Source organism: Branchiostoma lanceolatum, chromosome 16, assembly GCF_035083965.1.
Source record: "Branchiostoma lanceolatum isolate klBraLanc5 chromosome 16, klBraLanc5.hap2, whole genome shotgun sequence".
NCBI classification, from domain to species: Eukaryota; Metazoa; Chordata; class Leptocardii; order Amphioxiformes; family Branchiostomatidae; genus Branchiostoma; species Branchiostoma lanceolatum.
Genome location: NC_089737.1, coordinates 8,324,684 through 8,341,659, shown reverse-complemented (window position 1 = coordinate 8,341,659; position 16,976 = coordinate 8,324,684). Strand labels below are relative to the sequence as shown.

Genomic DNA, 16,976 nt, shown 5'->3' with positions numbered 1-16,976 from the left:
TGAATACAGTCAGACTCTGCTCTTAAGGCTCTATTTATATAATGTCCTTCTAACTTGATAAATTTATACTTTAAGATGTATGAGCACCAAGAAAATGATATGGTATAGATTTGTTCACATGTACATGTACATTGTTTTAATGAAATGTACCACAAATGTATCAAGCTACATGTCATATATTATATATTTGATTCTCTCGAAAGTACTAGGTATATTTTGTATTGCAGATAATTTTTAACTAAATTTTAAGCTGTAAAAGTTGAAGAAACAAAGAATTGTCTGCGGCTAATTAGTTAATAAAATTTTATGGGAGAAATTGCAGCTTTGGAGTCATTTTCAAGGATGTAAACATCGTCTGTGGTAGTACTATTAAGTCTGTGGTAGTACTATTAAGAAGGGAATGATGAAATGTAGCCTACATGTAGGTAAGTTACATGCTACATGTTGTAAGAGTTTGTTGAATTCTGTTGTTCTTGTTACAGGACTCAAATCAATTCAAAAGACGAAGAAATTGAGGACCGAACGGCCAAGCTTAAGCGATTACAGATACAGCTAGAAGAGGAGGGAGAACAAGTATCCACCCTCCACACGCTCATCAACAAGCTGAAGACTCAACTTGCCAGCAAAGACGAAGAGATCAAAGAAAAGGCCGTCTCCATCGAAGACCTTCACGAAAAGGTAGCAAGAGAGGAACAGAGAGTCTTCGACATGTCTTCTGACTTCGCACACATGCAAGAACTTATGGGTGAGAAGGAAAACCATGTCATCTCACTTCAGAGCCAGGTAGAGAAACTGACTAGTGAGATGAGAAGCAAGGAAGTTTTTGGAGAAGAAAAATGCCAGGAAGTTGAGGAACTCGGAAGAGAAGTGGGCACACTTCAGAGCTTCATCGAGGGTCTTAAAAACGAGAACCAAACCCTACAAGAACTAAAATCAAATGTCAAAGAACTAGAAATGCAGGTCAGCAAGTGGAAGAAGGAGACAGAAACACTACAAGAAGAACTTCAAACAAAAGAACAAAGGTTCCAAGAAAAGGTGACACTTCAGGAAGATGTAGACACACTTAAGACAGAACTGCATGCAAGAGATGAAAGTCTTCAAGGAAAGAATTCTGAGATTACCGACCTATCAAATCAGTTGACTTTGCTGCAGCAACAAATGGAGTCTTTGAATACAGAACTACAAGCAAGAGACCAGAACATGCAAGAAAAGGGATCTGCAATGCAAGACATGGAGAGTCAAGTCAATGTCTTGAGTGGTCAGATAGAATCCTTAAAGGTGGAACTCCAAGACAGGGACCAAAGGATTCAAGAGAAGACTTCAGTTACCGAGGAACTCGAAGTCAGAGTTAGTTCACTCCAGAAGGAGTTGGAGTCTCAAAATGCGGAATTGCAGAATTGGGAGCAAAACGTCAAAGAAAAGGAAGCTGCTATTGTGGAGATACAAAATTTGCTGCAGGAAAAGACTGGATCGCTAGAAGGAGCACATGCACAGTTGCAGAACATGGCCACAGAATTGCAGCAACAGACAAGTGCAGTAGAAGAGTTGCAGCAACAAGTGCAAAGCATGACTGTTGAGCTGCAGCAAGAAAGAACAGGTGCACAAGAATTGCAGCAACAAGTGCAGAACATCACTCTTGAGCTGCAGCAAGAAAGAACTGGTGCACAAGCATCGCAGCAAGAAGTGCAGAACGTGACAGAAAAATTGGAGCAACAGACATCCAAATCACAAGGATTGCAGCAGCAGCTGGAAAATTTGACTTCAGCACACCAGCAACAGCAAGGTGCATCTGCAGAATTGCACCAACAAGTGCAGAACTTAGTTGCAGAATTGCAGCAAAGTGATGCCATGCTCCAAGTCAGAGACACAGAACTCCAAGAGAAGCAATCTACTCTTGGAGAACTGCAAACCATGATACACAATCTTGAAACTGACCTACAAGAAAAAGAAAGCCGCTTACAAGAGAAAGACACCAATCTTGCAAGACTACAAGAGGAATCGAACATGCTTAAAGAGGAACTGCAAACCCAGATACAAAGCTTGAGCACAGAGCTACAAGAACGGGAAAACACTCTAAGAGAAACGGACTCCAACTTCCATAAGGTTCAAGAAGAGCTTAGTATGCTCAAAGAAGGGATAGCTTCTAATGAAGTCCTTGAAGCTCAACTTAATAGAACACACACAGAGTTGAACGAAAGGACACAAGCACTTAGTGACAAGGAACAGATGGTACAAGAACTCACTACACGGGTTAGCACGTTGGATGAAGAGTTAGAGCAAAAGTCAAGACTTGTCCAGGAAACTGAATCATTATTGCAAAGTTCTAAGGAACAGATCAACCAAGTCAGCTCTCAGTTTGCAGAAAGAGAAACGGAAGTTCAAGAAAAAGAGAAGTTGTTGCAAGAACTGAGCGAGAAAGTCAACAGCCTCGCAAAAGAGTTGACAACGAAGGAGAATATCGTGGAAGAGAAAGAAAACCTGGTGCAAGAGTTGCAATCTAAACTTGACAACCTTTCCTCAGAGTTGTCAGCAAAACATGAAGTCCTTGAGGAAAAGAAAACTATGCTGGAAGGGTTTAATTCCCAGTTGAGTACGCTTAGTGCAGACTTAGCCAACAAGGATCAAGTTATAGAAGAGAAGGACACTCTGGCACAAGAACTGACTTCCCAACTCAGCAGTCTTTCAACAGAAATCTCAACGATGAAACAAACTGTAGAAGAAAAGGAGATGCTTGCGCAAGAGTTGAACTCGCAGCTGAACCATCTTGCTTCGGAACTGTCCGAGCGAAACCAGATTGTCGAAGAAAAGGAAAGTCTTCTTCAACAGATGAACGCACAGATTGGTCAGGTGACGGCACAACTGTCGTCACGTGATCAGGAAACCGGAATGTTGGTCCAGGAGTTACATTCGCAAGTCAACATGTTGACTTCGGAGCTTACCGTAAAAACCAGAGAACTCGAAGAAAAGTCTGTCATGTTCGACGAGTTCAAGGTTAAGATGGACGCCGTCTCTAGTGAGTTAATGGGAAAAGATGCCAAGCTTGTTGAGTTGTCGGCACACTTGGAGCACAAGAATGTGGAGATGGGGGCTCTGCAAATGAACGTGGGTGAGCTACAAAGTCAGCTGTACGCGGCCACTCAAGAACTGAACCAGAGAAACACTGAGGTTTCGCAGATGAAGGTTGTCTTAGAACAGAAGGAATTTGAACTTGGAAGTGCGTTACAGGATCTGGAGAGGACAAAAGAAGACTTAAAGAACACCAGACAAGGATATGGTGAACAAGAGAGCCAAGTGGCAACGTTGAAGGAAGAACTTGAGAAGAAGAGCCAAAGCTTTACAGACATGAAAGAGAGATGTAATAACCTTGAGAAGGAACTGAGTACCTTGAAAGAAGAGATGAAAAATGCACAAGAAGAACACAGCAAGGTACAAGAAAGAGCAGGAAAGCTGGAAGAAAAGCTGAAGCTACGCATCCAACAATTGAAAGCGCTGAATGAAAAATACAAAGAAAGTCAAAACAGCATAGAAGAGAAAGAAAGGGCCATTACTGAGCAAGCAAGTGAGCTGGAAGCAGCTACTGAGCATGTGCAGAAGCTGACCAATCAGATTAAAGAGCTGAGTGGAGCAGCAGAGCAGGTGGCAGTGTTGACCAATCAGATCGCAGAGCAGAATGTAGCCATGGAAACCATGAGGCAGCATCTTCAGGCACTACAGCAAGAGAAAGAGACTGTTGCAAGTATGGATGCAAGCTTTTCTGAAGTAAGATCCAAGATGGCCGACGAACTAGAACAGTGGAAAGCACAGTACAACAATGCTGAGGAACAGAGAAAGACGCTCACGGTACAACTAGAAGAAAGGGATGAGCAGCTCAACACAAGAAAATTTGTCCAAGAAAATCTCTCGGCACAACTCGAAGAAAGCAACGTGGCACGAGAAAAAGATGCAAAGGAGTGTGAAAATCTAAGGATCTCCATCGAGAAACTTACCCAAGATTATCAGAATGCACAAGAGCAGTTGATGCAGGCCACAAATTATGTCCAAAATCTTCAGTCTGAGAAGGAGAAAATGGTGGAAGATCTTGAGAAAGTTAACACAGAGAAGAAAGCAGCACTGGAGGAGGTTCAAAAACTGCAAAGCTCCATGGAAAGCCTGGTTGGAGAAAAACAGAAGCTAGAAGAAGACTTGGCAAGATACACTCAAGAGTTAGAGTCCACGCAAAGTGAGCGAAACACTCTCCAGTCACAGTTGGAAAGCTTGAGAACGGAGAGGTCAGAGAACTGGTCCCAGGAAATGGTGAGCATCCAAGAGGAATTGAGACATGCTCGTGATTTCTTGGAAGCAGCACAGACCGAGAGACACACGCTTGCTGAACAGTTATCAACCATCGCTACGGAGAAGACGGCACTCGAGAAGGAAGTATCAGAGCTAAGACAGTCTCGTAGCGTCTTGGAAGATCAGCTCAACAATACCATACAGAGTCTTCAGGATGTAACAGAAGACAGGGAAAGGTTGGTAGAAGAGCTAGAGTCTGTGAAATCTGAAAGAACGCAGCTCGAAACAAGCTTCACAGAAACCCAAGAGGAAGTACACAGCTTGAGGATGGAAAAAGAACAGTTCGTAGTCAAACTTGAAACAGCAGAGACACAAATGAGCGGCAAGACTCACTCAGAAGAAGAGCTTGCTAAACTAAGGAAGGAAAAGGAGGATGCCTTGAAGAAGGTCATGGTGGCTAAAGGAAAACTTATCGAACTAAAGAAGAAATGCGAAGGATTGCAGCAAGAAAAGAAGAAGATACAGGAAGAGAGAAGTGAACTGGAAAGGAATGCTAGAGAACTGATGGAGGAAAAGATTGAGTTAGAGAGAACAGTCACCCAAGAAAGGGAACAACTGACAGCCCTGCAAAAGAAGATAGTGAAGGTAGAAGAAAGCAATGTCGAGATGCAGAAGTTGAATGTCTCACTAGAACAGCAACTTAAAGAATCAAACGAAAGTGCTGGTGTTGCCAACAGATTTGAACAAGAGAAAATAGCTTTAGGAGAACAAGTGGCTATGATGCAAGAAGAATTCAGGACCTTACAAGTTCAATATGATGTTGTCCTACAAGAGAAATCTTCTGTGGAAGACAGACTAAAGATGGTTCACGAAGAAAGAACCGCAGAAGTTCATGATCAAAATTCAGTTCTGGAAGACAAGATACGAGCACTGCAGATGGAAGTGGAAACTGCCAGGGAGCAGCTTGCAGCTGTCCGTATGGAAAAGTCCGAATTGGAGGCTAGGTTCAGTCTGCTCAGTGAAGACAAACAGCAGATGGAGAACAAGTTGTCTCAGTCGACAGAAGACAGGGCGTCTTATGAGAGGAAACTCGGACTTCTCCAAGAGCAGAGCAACACCTTACAAGAAAGCTTGGAGAAGCAGCAAGAGGAGAAGAGCAAGGTAGAACGTGCGTTGTTGCAGGTGGAAGAAGAAAGGAACAGCTTGCAGCAGAGTTTGACCATTCTTGAGCAGGACCGAGCTACGTTAGAAAGGAACCTGTCGCAAGTACAGACCAATAGGGTCGAGAAGAGTCAAATGGACGAACTACGACACACGATGGAAACCCAGCTCACGACGTTACGCCAGGAACGCGAAAACATGGCGCTACAGCTGAAAGATCTAGAGATGACAAAATGGCAACTGCAGGACAATCGCGAAAAGCTGGAAAACGAGAAGGAAGAACTTGCCAAGGAAATGGAGCAGCTGACACAGAACAACGAGGGCCTCTTGCAGAAAATGGAAGAACTGCAGGCTGAGAATCAGGATCTAGTTGGGGATAGAGAGAAACTGCATGACGACATCAAGAAACTGGAAGATGAGAATAAGAAACTTCTGCATGATACCCAACAACAAGGAGAGGAGAACTTAGAGCTGGGAAGCCAAAAGGAGTCTCTCACAGCAGAAAATGAAGAATTAAAGACAAGAATAGAAAGGTTGGTAACAGAAAAGGATGATTTTGAAGAACAGCTGGATACACTTAAATCCCAGATGGAAGATCTCAAAGAGGAGAAGACTCTAGCTGATGAAGACAGTGGAAAGTTGAAGAAGGAAATGCAGAATCTTGCAGCGGAAAGAGAAAGTCTGCAAAGCCGTTTGGACTCCCTTCAGACGCAACTCGAAGAACTACAGAAGACAAAAGAATCATCAGACTCAGAGAACAGCAAGCTTAAGAAGGAGCTGGAGAATCTCGAGATGGAGAAAGACGGTCTTGAGAGCGAGCTGGAGTCCTTACAGATTGATTTTGACGAGCTTAAGAAATCCAAGGACACCTCAGACCGAGAGAACAGCATACTAAGGAACGAGGTAGAGAATGCATCATGGGACAAAGGGGAGCTGGAGAACCAGGTAGAAGACCTGAAAGACCAGCTGTTAGAACTCCAGAGGGCGAAGCAGACCTCAGAATCTGAAAACAACAACTTAAAGAAGGAAGTAGAAAGCCTTGTCCAAGATAAGGAAAGGATAGACACCACCTGTAAGAGTCTTGTGGCAGAGTTGGAAGGGAAGGTGGATTCAGATGCACTCAGCAGTTTGGAGAAAGACAGAGAGGAACTAGAACTGGTCTTGGACAAGCTGAGGACTGAACGAGCGACACTGTCACAAGAAAAGGATGCGGCAACAGCAGAGAGTCAAAGACTTCAACTAGAGGTTGAATCGTTGCAGGCAAGCGTGGAAACGTTGCAAGCAAGTGTGAAAAATCAGAAAGAAGAGTTGGATGATATGAAACTGAGAGACAAAGATCTGGGGGAGGAAAGAGAGTATCTACATTCCAGTATCGCAAAATTCACTGAAGAAAAGGAGATCCTTGTAGAGAGGGTGCACAAACTGCAAACCGTGAATGAGCAGCTTGCGAATAAAGTGACGAGGTTGGCAGAGCTGGAGGAGTCGAATCTGAGGCTGACGAAACAGGAAGACAGCCTCATGGCAGAGAACGACAGGTTAAAGCAGATGTGCGAAGACTTGAATGGTGATATTCACAGTTTGGCAAGCGAGAAAGATTTCCTCGCAAACCAGCTGGAAAAAGCACAACAGGAGCTGGAGGGATTGAGGGAAGAAACAAATTCTGCAAAAGAAAATGTCATAAAGGAAAAGAGTGAGTGGGAAACTCGGCAAGTAGAGGTCAAGAGAGAGTTTGAGATTCTCAGACAGTCGCACGATGATGGAAACACCAGATACGAGTCGACGAAACAGGAGCTAGCTTTACTCCATGACCAGTACCTCCAACTACAACAGGAGCTAGACCAAGTACAAGCTGAATGTGACGCTACGAATCAAGAGCTAGAGTCTGTCAAGGAACAATACGTTGCTGCAGTCAGAGATCTACAGACTGAGAAGTTAGAAGCTGCTGCATTCCAGCAAAAATACGAAGATTCCGTAATAAGCAAAGAAACAGCAGACAAGGAAGTGGAATCCATGAGACAACAGTACGAAGACTTGGAGAGGGCCCTTAACACAGTAAGGATGCAACTCCAAGAAAGAGAAGTGGAATTGTCAAGATTTCAGGCCGAGAAGGTTTCGTTTGAGGAACAAGTTAAGACACGTGAGGAAGAGGTCAAGTCCTTGTGGTCAAAGATGGGAGAATTGGAGGATCGGAATGAGCAGCTAGCTTCACTCAAGATGGAGTATGAAGAAATTGTCAGAGAGAGGAAAGAACTTCTAAAGCAGACACGGGATCTAGAGGTTAGTTTTTTTAGCAGTAAAGTAACTAGAATTAATTACAGAATAGTTTTTCATTGCTATCATATACACTTTGGTGGTGGAATCTGTTCTTTTTTGTCTATATCAGTGCTAAGTGTTCTTTTATTATCTCACAGGCTATATGTAAGTTTTTTTTCTGTCAGTAGTACTAGGTTGAGACTTACATGTAGTTTAGTTAGAAATGAAAGTTAGGCAATGTTTTTGATCTCCATGAAAAAAAGGGTTATTGTTTCGGCTTCTTTGTTTGTCTTGGTGTGTGTGCTCATTTGTTTCCACTGGCCCAAGTCTAAGGTGGCAGAATGGGAGGTCAGAAAATGGTGTAACTGGAGACTGGCAGGATGGTTTGGCCCGGGTCCAAAGTTGGTGCAGTAGGTTTTGCCTGGGTCCAAAGTACCACAAGAAGGAGAATGCATACACAGAATGAAATTCACAATAATGAATAAAACAAGAACTTCACAAAAACAAAGATATTTTATGGAGGTATGAGATCTTATATTTCTTTTTTTATTTTTATTAAGTAACGTTGCAACATTTTTTTCCAGGCTGAAGCTTCTAAGAGTGCAGAAACGACGTCCAGCATGCAGCAGTTACAGACCACCCTGGAGCAGGCGTTAGAGGGGGTCCATCAGAGAGACATGAGATGTCAGGAACTGTCCATACAGGTAGGGGGCGCTGTTGCACTGTTCATGCAATATAACTGTCACTGACAGTTACTGTAGATAGGTGTTGAATCATAGAGGCACTTAATAAGTACTCAACATTAGAACTGTGCACATGTACTAAAACTAATTTTCAGTTGTATGTTCAGATAACTGAGCAGAGGTTTGGGAACAGGACTGAACAAGGAAAGAGTTAAATGCTTTGTCCTTCTTTCTTGCAGATGCCCGTAAGTGATTTCCATGGTATTCTGCATATGAAGTCAGAACTGCTCTGCTTGTTTGTTTGTAATTGGGGGTTTTTCCTAACCCACGTATTGTATGTCAAACTGTCTGATGGTATAACACACCAGTTCTTTACCAAGAGTTGGCACAATCTACACAGGCTTGTAGTTGTAAGGTAGAGCCTGAGTGTCATTCTGTTCAGTTCCAGGCTCTACCTTCACCGAAAATTGTTCTTCACATTGTTTGGTGAAGGTAGAGCCTGGAACTAAACAGGATGACTCTCAGCCTAGTTGTAAGGAAAAGCTGTCAAGTATAGTTTTGTGTATTATTTCCACCTTAGGTGACGTCATTGCTAGAAGAGAGGAACCATCTGAGGATGCAGTTTTCCCATGCTGCTCGTGGGCTACAGGAAAGAGAGGCACAACTACAGGCCCTGCAGCTGCAGTACCAGCACCTGTCACAGAGGGAGCAGTTAGTGGTAGCAGGACAGTCTGAGGTTAGATTTCTAATCCATGCTTTGTTAACTAGGTGTAGCAGATTAATGGTGTAAATAAAATATGATAGATAGACAGACAGCTCTTTTTTAACACTTGCATCTCTATCTTTTCGTATGCAGCAAAATATGACATTTTAAAGTTAAACATATAGTAGATAGGTAGTTCAGCACCAAGGACAGGTTTGGTAGTACAGTCCATGCATTGTTTACCAGCGTTGATTTAATACTTACATTTGTACATCCTTTATTAAGCAGTAAAATATGATTTTTTTAATGTTAAACATGTAACAGATAGGTAGTTCAGCACCAAGGACAGGTTAAGTAGTACAACCCATGCATTGTTTACCAGGTTTTACATACATGTACATGTGTAGTAGGGGTGACGATAAAGATATGATGGATAGATAGATAACAGTGCTTTTTCAATACTTGCATCAGTTACTAAGGTTCAAAATATGATTTTTAATGTTGAACCTTTAACAGATAGGAAATTCAGTACCTAGGACAGGGTGGGTAGTACAGTCAAACCACTTAAGAGACTTAGCAAAAGAGGTCATAATAGACAGGTGACCACTGTAGTGAGGAAGCTAGTCATGCTGTTAGCAGTATACAAAATGTAACGTTGGGTAACCTAAATTCGGGATTTTTCCGATAATGGTTGACTGAAATCAATCTAGCAGAACAATAAACCATCCTTTTTTTCTATAATTCTGTCAGTATCATGCACTATCTTTGCACTAATCATATATATGGTAGATTTTGTCTCTAGTCGTGCTGACACCAGAATATTTCAACTTGAATCTACCGTCCGCCGCATGCACAATTACGGTGCTGTCGGACAGGGGGGCACATTAATTCGGGAGAGAAGATTCGTCTTGAATATCTTACCGCTAATCACATTTTATACAGCAGCTATTCTTTCTGTCCTTGGCTTGAGGAGAGTGCTATGGATATAGACGTGTCCAAGTAAAAAAAATACACGAAAAAACGGCCGTACCGCACACATCAGGCCAGTTCGGGAACAACCCGTGTGTTGAGTCGGTAGATCTTCACTCAAAGTCGGCCCATCGTCATCATCGGGCAACGTGTAACGTTACATTATTCATGGGAAGTTAGCTGGATGCCGTAGCAATGGTAATACTAATATGTCCATGTGTTCCTTGTTGTGTTAGGAGCAAACTTTGAGGAAAATATCTTCCTCAGTCCACTATCACACGCAGCATTTAGACAAAAAAGTGTTCCTCACAAACCTTTGTCGTCTGCTTGACAACAGGATTCTGGTTAACAATATGGCGGCGGGAAAATACACGTGCCGAAGGTTGTAGCAACAGAGAGGAGTTTTGATGATTGATCACACTTAGAATCCAGTTGTAGGTTAGCAAAAGAGATTGTAATAAGTTGTCTTATAAATAATTGTGTTTAGCAGGCAGGAGATGTGACATTTGTCTTATAAACCAGCGAACAACCGTGCTGGGTGATTCTCCCACGAAGCCCCCAGACTCTGTCAATAAGGGACGGAGAGTTTTTGACGTCGCCAACTTCTAATGCATGGTTATCGAAGCTTTTCAGCCAGTGTTCTGAATACGTTAGTCTATCTGCTTTGCATTGCTGGCGTTATAACTGATTTTGCATCTAGCACATATCCCTAAATACGCCGTTTTCGAAAAATCCCGACTTTAAGTACCCCACGAATTTAGGTTACCCAACGTTACATACAAGATGTTGCCACAATGCCCAGTTGGTCATTATGCAGAGGTGGTCACTAGTACAGGTTTGACTGCGCTTGGGAAACTTGGGATATATTTCTGGCGTTGTTGAAGATGTGATAGAGAAGATAGGTACATGTAGCTCTCTTTAATTCATGCATCTTATCTAGCAGGAAAATATGCTTACGTTATGTCAAACATGTACAAGATAGATAGTTCAGCACTAAGGACATGTCTGAATCAGTTTAATGTGTTCTTTAGATGATACTTTAAAGAAGACTTGCTTTGTTTTCTACAGGATACATTTGAAGAGAAAACAATAGAGACCATGGAAGTGGAGGACACAGAGGTCCAAAGTCAGAGAACACAGGATGATCCTGAGGTACACAACCTCAGCAAAAAGTAAGTGTTTTTCTCTTCAAAAGCACAAGTCTAGATTTTCCTTCCACAGCAGTGTATTGGTCATTCAGCACCAAGGACAGGTCTTTCAATAGCCAATTGTCACTCGATACTGAGACTATCACATTTTCTAAAGGTTTTATTTAAATATCTTATGAAACAATTATATGTTAAGCTGTTTTTGCCATGCCTCAATTGCTGAAAAAAGTAAATTTTCGTCATGATACAGCCAAATTTGAGTATTTTCAGTAGATAATCATAGAACCTATTATAGTGAAATGTGCATATTTTTTGTTACATGTAGGGTTGTTAAGCGTAGTATTTCATAGCATAACTGTTTGGTGGCATTTTCTCAGTATTAGATTGTCTACAGTTTCTTAACTTTGTATCTTGAATTTGCTGTGTTCAATTTGTATTTCTTTACCATAAACTATAGATTAGAAGAGGCTGAACAGGCAAGAGAAGCAATTGCACAAGAGATGGCAACCATGGAGGTATGCTGCAGATTTGTTTGCCATGCTACATGTTCTTAAGCAAGTAATCATAAATGTTGTGAGAAATGTTGTAAGCATAAGTCAACTTTGATAATTTTGTCGGGTATTATTGTCGACCACCACATCTTGATCAAGTTATCAAAGCCTTCTCAAGAAAGTCTTGAACACCTTGATGTCTGAAGTGTGCATGCCTCAGGGACTTCTTAAAATTCACCATCTTTTGATATGATGGTCTAAGGTACCTGGCTGACTTGACGTTAGACAAAGACATCATATAAGCTATTGATGTGTGATAATGTTTTGAACATATTTTCCATGTTCTTTATTTTTAGCATGAATTGCACAGCTCTAAACATTAACTTTGCATTTTAACAATTAGAAATTTGTTTTCAGGAATACTTTACTTTTCTTTTAAGTTGTGTGGCCTTTGATGCATGCATTTCTTTAATAGAGTGCTATGTTATTTTGTATGGCATGCCACGGAACATAACCATCTACTAGGTACATGTCCTTTGGTTTACTACAAACCTATAACATACATAGAAATTTAATGTTTGTTTAAACAGACCAATGAAATCTACAAATATTTCAGCCTAGTGACTTTCCTTTGAAGTGCAACTTAGCGCATTAAGACAAATGAAAATGACTTCTCACTTGGTATTACAAAATTAGTACTAAAGTTAAATGAATAATGTTACATGTTTAACTGCTTTCCAGCATCGATAAGAATTTTTGACCATTCCTCTGGCTCAATCCTTGTGTTGGAACTGTTTAACATTTACCCTAATGTTGTATACCATCACAGACGAACTTTCATGCTAATATTAGAGGATTTATTGAAGTTATTAGTGTACTAAGGCCAACATGTTTGAATATCATTGAAATTCTTTTTTTCTCCACAGGCTCTTTTGCAACAGGAACGTGACCAGAAGATATCCCTGGAAGATTCTCTGTCAGCCGCTCAGTCGGAAATCAAAGCATATCAGAATCAGCCTCCACCAAACAAGGAGGTTAGTGTAAGTAGAACCCAGCTTATCTGGGTGGGGTGCATGATGGCGGCCATCTTGGTGGGGTGCATGATGGCGGCCATCTTGGTGGGGTGCATGATGGCAGCCATCTTGGTGGGGTGCATGATGGCAGCCATCTTGGTGGGGTGCATGATGGCGGCCATCTTGGTGGATTACATCATGGGAAGTTTGTAGTTTAGGTAGTAGAACACAATATTGCTTTGTTGTCTGTTTGAAAGCAAAAGTATTGTAATAAGCTGGTGTGTTTGTTTGTTTGTTTGTCCTGGTGTGTGTCTGCAGTTCCAAAAATTGGCATTTGTTTTGTTTTGTTTCATTCTGTCATATGAGTTTGTCAGCAATTTAATCTGTCTTGACAAAATTGATGTAATTTATATACATTGTGGATAGCTTATCTTGATTGTACTTTTACTTAATCACTATTTTTCACAGTTATTGAATGATATTTGATAAACAAGTGTGAAAGTAATAGACTCACTGACTCAGAAGAATTTATAGAGTCTTTTCTCTGCATGTGCAGAATTTAAATCACTCCTATGCCACAGCATCAGGCAAAATATAATATTATGTTATTTCATAGAAAACATCTCTGTTACCATTTTACACCATAGGCCAATGTTTGCAGAAGATTTTGGGCATTAGCTCTTTTGTTAGTACATTTTGTAAGTGTTAGAAAAACATTGCTAATTTGCACTACATTGTTTACATGATAACCTGATTGTTTATCTTTTTTTTTGCAACATTCAGTATCGAATCAACATAGATGGAGCGGAGGAAGCCGTGGAGCTCAACCCCTTCGACTACCGAGCTTTGAAGATTAGTAAGTGCTATTTCACAATGTTTGAAACACTGGAAGCCTTTAATTTGGAAGTGGTACTCAGATTTAAAGAAAGATAAACATGTCTCTAACTTTCTAGAATGTGTTTAGCCCTATGTTCTGACATCCCAATGTTCTGATGCCCCTATGTTCCGACACCCCTACATGTACATTTCGACACCCCTTTTCAGGGTCTAAGGGTTAGGGTAATGTGATGTTGTAACATAGGGGTGTTATAACATAGCGTTGTCAGAACATAGTGCGTCAGAACATAGGCTGTTTTTTCCATACTTTTAGATCAGTAAATTGTTGCTCAAACAAAGATAACTGGATTTCCATACAGTAGCCACGAAAAGAGTGATAAACTGGATTTTGAGATGTTACTAGGTGGACTAAAAGTTGAGCCTTTGTTAAGTCTAAAATTGAAATTGTTCCCAGATACTACAGCATACATCAGACAATTTATGTCCTTTTGTAATGTTTGTTACAGCTCGGAAGATGACACCATGTTGTATGACCTTGGACAAGTGGTTACGAGGTCGAAGGTGAGATTACACAATAGATTATGCTCTTAGCTGTTCAATTTGTGATAGATAGTTGTCGGATGTAGTAAAAAAATAATGTTATTTACATTAACTTGAAAAGATAGTCTGACTGGAAAATGTTAACAAGTTCATACATTACTGTAAATTCCTTTACATTCGTGATAGGAAGGAAAAGTGAGGTTTTCGCAGTGTTGTAAAATGGCGGTTGAATTTTGGAGCACAGCTTTAGTAAAACATTACAAAGGCGATATTTGTGGCATCGTGAATTTGCGGTGGAGAGGTCACCACAAAAATAAAACCACTGAATGTTTGAAGATTTGTAGTATTCTGTAAAATTGATGGCCTTTAAGTTAAGAAAGCAGTTGTGGTGTTCCTTTTTGGTTATATGTTATTTTTCTTGCCCCTGTAGCCTCTACCTGACCAGGATGCTGAGGACACGCCCTTGCTGCCGATTCCTCTCATTTGCATACTTGTTTATGCTTCACGTTATTGCTTTCATGTTCTTTTACGCCTTCTTCTAAAATCACCAACACTTAATTGTATAGTGCTCGAAATACTTTTTTTTCTCGTACCTGCAATGTTTTAAGTTGTCTCAAATTTTACCAATTGAAAAATTCTTTCACCAAGTATACAAGCTTGATGTTCCTACCCCAAAACCTTCACAGCCTAATGATATGTATATATCAACTTGCATAGGGCTGTAACTCAAAACTGTCAAAAAGAATTGGAGTCTATGATTGGCTTCTTTGCATTATCTCATCAAATATGCAACATTTAAAAAATAATCTTTGCAAGCTGGTGCATACATGTAGCTGTCTTGTTGTGCATAAAGTCCTGGATTTTTTCAGCCAGCAAAATTGCAAAGTTGGTCATATTTTTGCATTATTCTGCAAATTTCGAGCCCTATTGTAAGTTATCCCAATTATCAATATCTAAGCCAGAAAGGAGTATACCATACACTAAGAAAGGGTATCATATATATTCAGAATTATGATGTATATTGTAAATAGTGTACCTACAGATAGATATAAATGCAAATACTTGTTCAGCAAGTTTAGTTTTAATTTCACATTTGTCAACCATACATTGGTACAGTTTGTTCAGTTAAATGCCTATTGAAGAGTCCTTGAACAATTGTTGAATGCTATCACAATGCAAGTATATTTTGCTGCTTCCTATATATACAACATGTAGCGTTCATCATGAATGGAGTAAATGATTGTAAAGTATTTGAATTTTAGTCCTTATATAAGAAAGGAGTCTCTGCAATAAAAGCATCTTGAAAGTGCTAAAGATGACAGAAAGAAGAAAAGTGCTAAGCATTTTTAGTGATTTTTAGTAATTTTCATATTTTCTGTTGCAAATGCTGTCATGCGTAGGGTGTGCCAAGAGTACTAAATAATAGCTGACTGACTTGAAAATGTAATATGAGAATATTAAATCTAAGGATATCAGTATAATTTATAGGTATCGGGGTGAAGTACATGTATGGTGTAGTGGGCTGTAATTTTCTTAACTATATTTTCTTTGCAAAAGCAAACCAAAGCAACATGTACATCTTTTGAGACTTTCTTTTCTGCCAAAAATGCAATTCCAAAAACATGCTATGAAATTCAAAGACTTAATGCTAAAGATGTATATTAAGTATGTGAAGTTAGAAAGTCTGTCATAGCAAATTGTATATTTCAATGTATTGATTAAGATAGGTCATGTGCTAAATGACAATTTCATTGTTATTTGAAAGACCTCATTTTAAGGGGGAGGGCGCACTGTTTATTTCACTCACTGTTACTCATAAATTCAGCCTTGTACATACACAGTTATGATCTATAAACACAGTAATTTAAGCTTTAAGTATTGTAGCACATTCAGTTACGAGCACAGCTTGTCATAACCCAATTCAATATCAAGTCAACTTTTCTAAAACTGAGAAAATTAAGAAAACACAAAATTCTTGAGAGTTAAAAGTCTAAGACTTGATATGGTGGCTTTCTATAGAGAAAATGATGATATGCTGCAATGTACATGGTCAATTGAAGGAATAGTACATGTGACATTCTTTGTAATCTTGTGCTGTTTTATTGCAATGTTATAGGTTTTAGTGTCATAATGTTGTGCATATTTTTAGTGCTTTAGTAATAAATTGCAAATTATTGAGAGATTACTTGACAATGTGTTTCAGTGGCGTAAAATTGTTAAACAATCAGAACGATAAATAAAGTCAATGTTTTGGTCATGTCTTCACATTACCAGTCGAATGTACCTTATGACATTGCCTAGAGGTATTCACAGTGCAAATTAAAGTGCTATACGAAAGTGCTGAAAAGATTTGTTTTCGAATCTGAATAAGCTTTGTTGATCTGGAATACCAAAATAAAAGAGGCGTCAAGTGGCTATGCTAGCAGACACGAGATCAAGAGGTCATGGATTCCTAGCTAGACCTTGTGTCCTTGGGAAAGGCACTTTACATGACGTTCCTCACTCCACTCAAAAATGGGTACCTGACTTCGGTTGGGGAGGTTGGAAGGAGAGGGTTGGGCTCCGCCTTCCAATACCATGCCCTATAGACACAGTGGATAACAAGCCACTGCACCTATGTCCTCAAAAAAGGCTACAGGACTACCTTGACTTATTTTTGACCAAAATACGATGGATAATTGAGCTGCGACTTGATGATGTTTGCGACTCCCTGCATTGTCTGAAGTCAGCTTGTCACTTCTTTCCGGTTTAAACACAAAGGCATTCCTCGCTAAACATTTTGACAATGTTTTCGTAATGTTATGGCATGAGAAGCACCAGAAACGACCCACAAACACAACTAGATCTAATCACAGTTCTACATGTTGTAGGTTCCTAACTCGTGTTTTTCTTGCCTCTGACCTACT

The 16,976-nt window shown here is 40.2% G+C and overlaps 1 protein-coding gene across 3 annotated transcripts in view; it reads left to right on the top strand.

Moving 5' to 3' along the window:
* Positions 1–16,327, top strand: part of LOC136421946 (golgin subfamily B member 1-like) — a 44,765-nt gene extending 28,438 nt beyond the window's left edge. For 2 of the 3 annotated variants that reach the window (XM_066409537.1, XM_066409535.1), the window contains 9 exons: positions 483–7,710; positions 8,271–8,390; positions 8,950–9,105; positions 11,110–11,213; positions 11,647–11,704; positions 12,607–12,720; positions 13,477–13,549; positions 14,037–14,091; positions 14,501–16,327. In XM_066409537.1, the coding sequence (XP_066265634.1) occupies positions 483–7,710; positions 8,271–8,390; positions 8,950–9,105; positions 11,110–11,213; positions 11,647–11,704; positions 12,607–12,720; positions 13,477–13,549; positions 14,037–14,091; positions 14,501–14,612 (8,020 nt within the window). In that variant the 3' untranslated portion in view covers positions 14,613–16,327. The remainder of the gene's footprint in view (positions 1–482; positions 7,711–8,270; positions 8,391–8,949; positions 9,106–11,109; positions 11,214–11,646; positions 11,705–12,606; positions 12,721–13,476; positions 13,550–14,036; positions 14,092–14,500) is intronic. The other variant, XM_066409536.1, reaches the window with a different exon arrangement.
* Positions 16,328–16,976: the final 649 nt, after the last annotated feature.